Here is a 5,914-nt window from a genome sequence, read left to right on the forward strand (position 1 = left end):
TAGCTCCCTCCCTTCCTCTCTGCAAAAAATCAATAAAATATATTTTAAAAAAAAAATACTTCATTGATTTTTTTTTACAGAGAAGAAGGGAGAGGGATAGAGAATTAGAAACATCGATGAGAGAGAAACATCAATCAGCTGCCTACTGCACACCCCCTACCGGGGATGTGCCCGCAACCAAGGTACATGCCCTTGACCGGAATCGAACCTGGGACCTTTCAGTCCGCAGACCAACGCTCTATCCACTGAGCCAAACCAGCTAGGGCTCTAAAATTCAGTTTTTAAAAAATATTTTTAAAAATACAAATAAGGCCCTAGCCGGCTTGGCTCAGTGGATAGAGCGTTGGCCTGCGGACTGAAGGGTCCTCGGTTCAATTCCGGCTCGTCCCCCAGTGGGGGGTGTGCAGGAGGCAGCCAAGCAATGATTCTCTCTCATCATTGATGTTGCTATCTCTCTCACCTTCTCCCTTCCTCTCTGAAATCAATAAAGAAATATATTTTAAAATAAAAATACAAATAAGGACTGCTTTAAATACAAAAAAACCCCCACAAAATTAAAAGCCCTCCAACTTTGAAGCGAATGTGGAATCTCTTGAATGCAGACTGTCTAGTTTATCAGACTATTCTACTGGTGAGTGCTTCAGATGTGGGAGGGAAACTCACCTGTTTTATTTGCCTAATTTAAGTGTCTGAAAAACAAATCTCCTTTGTTCTCCTGGGCTGCAATGGAATAACTTTAAAGAGGGTTTTGGCATTTCCTTTCCTTTATAAAACATGCTCAGCAAATTGCACCAGTTCACTACAATTTGGTAAGTTGTTGTGTTAACAATTATGATGTTTGCAATGTTTTATAAAGCAAATCATTTAATAAAATCACGATTGTGAGGAAAATAAATAAATAATTAAATAAAAATATTGGCACACAAAGGACACTCAACAGAATGAAAAAGCAATCCACAGAATAGGAGAAAATATTGCAAATATCTGATTAGGGATTAATATCCAAAATATATAGAGAATTTCTACATCTCAATTAAAAAACAGCGACAACCTGATTTAAAAATTGGCAAAGCCCAGCTGGCGTGACTCAGTGACTGAGCCTCAACTTATGAACCAGGAGGTCACGGTTTGATTCCCTGCCAGGGCACATGCCTGGATTGTGGGCTTGATTCCCAGTGGGGGGCGTGCAGGAGGCAACCGATCAGTGATTCTCTTTCATCATTGATGTTTCTATCTCTCCCTCTCCCTTCCTCTCTGAGATCAATAAAAATATATATTTTTTAAAAAGATTGATAATTCGGTAGCTTGTTCCAGGACTTCAAGGATGGCCATCAAGAGGAAATCTATTAATATAATTTGTTGTATTAGTAGATTTAGAATTCATATGCTCAGCTAGCATGGCTCAGTGGTTGAGCCTCAACCTATGAAGCAGGAGGTCACGGTTTGATTCCCTGTCAGGGCATATGCCCAGGTTGCGGACTCAATCCCCAGTGTGGGGCTTGCAGGAGGCAGCTGGTCAGTGATTCTCTCTCATCATTGATGTTTCTGTTTCTCTCTCCCTCTCTCTTCCTCTCTGAAATAAATAAAAATAAAAGTTTTAAAAAATAAAAAAGTAATATGATCTCATCAACAGATACTAAATAGCACTTCATACAATTTAATATACAAAATATCCCATATAGAGTAACTTAAATGTGAAAAGTAAAAATACTAATTAACTGGAGGGAAAAAACAAATTAATAGAAAGGATTTCTATATTTTGTTAGAGAAAGTCTTTCTAAGCGTGACTCCAAAACCAGAAATGTTACACAAAATATAACTTCTGTATGGGAAAAGATAGTTTAATAGAAGAAAGGAAAATTGCATATGCTTATAGATGCATCAAAAAGTTTTAAAAAATACTCTCTAAAGTGTTAACTGTTTAAATTCTTAGAGGTTAGATAACAGGTAACTTTCTTATGTACTGTTTAATTTTTAAGATGCATGCATAACTTACAATCAGCAAAAATAAAGGCTTTTTCATTTTGAAAAGAATAATAGAAAAGGATAAGTTGTTTTCTGTTTCATTAGGCAAGAAGGTTTACAAAAACATGGGGAGAAATTTTTTTGAGCAGTTTCAAATAAGTTTTGGTATCTAAAGACTTAACTTTTATTTACAGATAATACCATATGTAGCAACTTAAAGCATAACTGTGTGGTATTTACACTTTTTTAAAAATATTTTTTTATTGATTTCAGAGAGGAAGGGAGAGGGAGAGAGAGATAGAAACATCAATGATGAGAGAGAATCATTGATTGGCTGCCTCCTGCACGCCCCCAACTGGGGATCGAGCCTGCAACCCAGGCATGTGCCCTTGACCAGAATCGAACCTGGGACCCTTTGGTCCACAGTCCGATGCTCTGTCCACTGAGCCAAACCAGCTAGGGCAAGGTATTTACACTTTTTAATAAAATTTATAGAATTTTAAAAGTGTGAAATGGTATTAAATGTTATGAGTAGAACTTACGTTATTTTCTTCTCTCTCTTTCTTTTTAATAACTAAAAATTCCCTGGTCCAAATTTATTATGTGTCTCTGAAGGCTTTAACTGAAGAAACAAAATACGTACTCATGGAACAAACTGGGCCTTTGTTGTGATAAAACAGCTTCAGCTACTTGGCTGGAGGAGTTTGGCTTCACTCTAAAGGGCTGTGCTCATTTTGGGTAGAACAGGATCTTCTCTCTATTTTTAAGTTCTTTTGGCATTTACATTTGAAATCTATATCATATTAGGTTTTCTGTTTACTTTTAAATTTAGTAAAATAGAAGTCAATGTGATTTGTTGACTCCACAGATTTGGACATATAAAATTTCATCGTAATGTGAAAGTAACTAAATTAAATGCTGTTTAATTTTAGAGCTATACTACAAAATTCTTGGGCTGAAGTCATGGATTTAATATTGAAACCCCGTTCTGGAGGTGAGAATAAAATTCATGTTATGAAAAAAAATAGAATATATGGCTAGATATTCATGGCATTGCTGTGAATGAAAGTATGTGAAAATTAGGGGAGTTATTTCAGAATTTTTAAAAACTGGGTTTTATTGGTAAAATAAAAATATAGTTTATTTCTTTATTTTCATAAGGTTTATGTACATGTTTGAGATTTATCATTTATATGCTGTTTTCAGCTTTTTAGCTCATCTGATTTATTAATTCATAAATGAATACATTCATTCCCTTTTCTCCATGCACTATTAAATCTCTGAACACAGGAATCCAAATATATTTCATTTGTAGTTAATTTTTAAAAGTGTAATGGAATATAAAAACTTGGCAAAAACATATTGAGAATCTTTAGTTTGAAAAATTCACTAAAACTTTCCAGAAAATATTTCTAAAATCATACTGCATGAAAAATGATTTTTTAAGTACTACTTTACAGATGATCAAAAGTGATGCCCACTTTTGGGTAATCATTCATTTGCATATTTAAAAGAGATAAAATTATCTAATTTTAAGGGAAGTAACCCGTTAAATTTGACAATCCTATAGAAAAGGGGAAGGAAGAAAGGAACTCCCAGGTTTTGTGGTATGTTGAATCAGCTGTGATAATGAACAAGTAATGGCTTTAAATCCTGGGGTGATGACAAAGCTGTCTAGTTCTATAAACTTTATACATTTCCCATCTTCTTATTTTCTGATGGTGATTCTCAGGTTAGCAGAAGCTTTTACAAATAGCATTTTCTAATTTGTGTTCTGTATGAAGCATTTTAAGTTATGCAAGTCTGTCTATTGGATAAATTGTTTAATCACAGCTTTCCCCCCTCCTTTAGCCGAAAAGGGGTACCTGGTTAAATGCAGGGAAGAGTGGGCGAAGACCAAAGACCCAGCTGCTGCCCTCAGAAAGCTACCTGTCAAAAGGTGTGTGGAAGGGCAGCTGCTTCGAGGACTTTCAAAATATGGAATGAAGAATATAGTCTCTGCATTTGGCATAGTGAGTGCAATTTGTAAAGTCAGGCAAATGACTCAAGGTGGTTTAATGCTTTTAAAATTTTATCTTTAAATATTTTACTAAATTCAGAAAGAACAGAAAGTAAATGAGGATCCTTCAGTGATCTCTGAGGAGTGTGTAATATTTGTGTGGTTCTTCAGACTCTGAAAGGTCATGTGGGCGGGTCGTGGATGCCAACAGTATCGGCATAATAGTTTACATTGAGGGCATGAGAAGAGCAGTGATGTGGAAAATATTATCTACAAGGAAATTTAAATTCGCTGTCTTGCTTTTTGAGAAACTCAGAATCCATCATTGAGTTCATTTCTTGATCATTCTCTAGCATCAGAACTGTAACCTGCCTCAGTTTAAGAGGGTTGCACAGTAAGGGGTCTAAGTGATGGCATTTCATTTAATTTCTTTGTGGTAATGCAAATTGGTACCCACTCTTGTGTAGCCTATACTAGTATTTGGATAACTACAATCCAGAATAGACTGCAGTTTAACTCAAACTTGAGTCTTATTGACTCTTCCCCAGTATGTACTCAAAAAAGCAGGATTCTTCATGAAATTATTTGTTAGTTCCATCATTTAGGTTTTCTCCCTTACATAAAACTATGGGGGAGAAAGCACCATTAGCTCTAGAATTGACATGGAAATTCCTGTGTCTTTGACGGAGGGCATAAGTTCTGTAGTGTTTGCTTTATCTGCGTGAATGTTTGCTCTGTGGATGCACATGGGCACAGCTGTGGCTGCAGCCGACTGTGAATACCCCTGAGTGTGAGGGCTTCCGTGTCTAACACCGGTTGCTACATATTGGAGGTTTAAGGTGTGAGTGTCTTATAGTAGGGTCACCACTAAAGTGAGATGCCTTGGAAAGTACTCTATTTTTTAATATTTAGAACATTTTTTTTTTCTTGCCTGTTTTTTTTTTCTTCCCTCCAGATACCTAGAAATAACCGCTTAATGTATATTCATAGCTATCAAAGCTATGTGTGGAATAACATGGTGAGCAAGAGGATAGAAGAGTACGGACTGACGCCTGTTCCAGGGGACCTAGTTCTCAAAGGAGGTAAAAAGGCAGATACTGTCATTATTCAGTCAAACTAGAGTCCAGGTATGCGATACCAGAGTTTAAAATCCAGCCCGACTACTAGTTAAGAGAGAGAGATGTCTAGTAAGTTGGAAATGGACGGACATTGTAAGCTCAGACTGACAAGTTTGGATGTGTGTCTTTAATGAAAAATAGATCTCTGATTTGAGTAAGCGCCTGACTGTCCATTTTCTCAGCTGGAATAAGGTTTGGGCTGAATGTTACCTAAAATCCCTCTCCAAGCTTTAATCTGGGTCTAGCAAATACTTCTCTGCACTTTGGGATGAACTTTCCCCTCTGGGCTGTTGGCCAGGTTAAGGAGTTTCCTAACTTCAGATTGGAGCTCACTTTCCATGTGGGCCATGATCTAATGAACATTTTGTGCACACTCTGAGCCCGAAATGTTTCTCAGGCACCCAGACAATCTCATCTGCTGTTGAGCTATTACTGTGCACAGTCCTTATGCTAAGTCCCTCATCTGTGTCTTCTAGTTTGAAGCTCATGGTAATACTGCCAAGAATTCTTTCCGTTCTTCAGATGAGGTTCAGTCACTTGCCCGGGGTTCCACAGGTGGTTAAAAAAAGAAAAGGCTGGGATTCAGCATCAAGCCTGTCTGTTGTTGAGGTATTGCGTTATCAGGTCTTTGAAGAAATAAATTTTGAGGAGGTGTGAGAGGAAGGAATACATTTTATAAATCTTACAGTGAAGCTCACGATTAATGTTTGAATAGCAGGAGTTTTAAATATGCTATTAAAAATCTGTACTGGAAAGTTAAGGGAATTGCCAGACAGTGAAAGAAAAATGTGAGCTTGCCAAACAAGGATTTCAGTGTAGATTTTTTTTTCCT

At 36.8% G+C, this 5,914-nt stretch overlaps 1 protein-coding gene across 3 annotated transcripts in view; it reads left to right on the forward strand.

Annotated features, from left to right (window-relative positions):
• The window catches only part of PUS7 (pseudouridylate synthase 7 (putative)), a 53,191-nt gene that overhangs the window by 37,617 nt on the left and 9,660 nt on the right, over positions 1-5,914 (forward strand). For all 3 annotated transcript variants that reach the window (XM_014536950.1, XM_005862885.2, XM_014536949.1), the window contains 3 exons: positions 2,898-2,959; positions 3,817-3,977; positions 4,920-5,046. In XM_014536950.1, the coding sequence (XP_014392436.1) occupies positions 2,898-2,959; positions 3,817-3,977; positions 4,920-5,046 (350 nt within the window). The remainder of the gene's footprint in view (positions 1-2,897; positions 2,960-3,816; positions 3,978-4,919; positions 5,047-5,914) is intronic.

The sequence above is a fragment of the Myotis brandtii genome, unplaced genomic scaffold (genome assembly GCF_000412655.1).
Source record: "Myotis brandtii unplaced genomic scaffold, ASM41265v1 scaffold17, whole genome shotgun sequence".
Taxonomy (NCBI): Eukaryota; Metazoa; Chordata; class Mammalia; order Chiroptera; family Vespertilionidae; genus Myotis; species Myotis brandtii.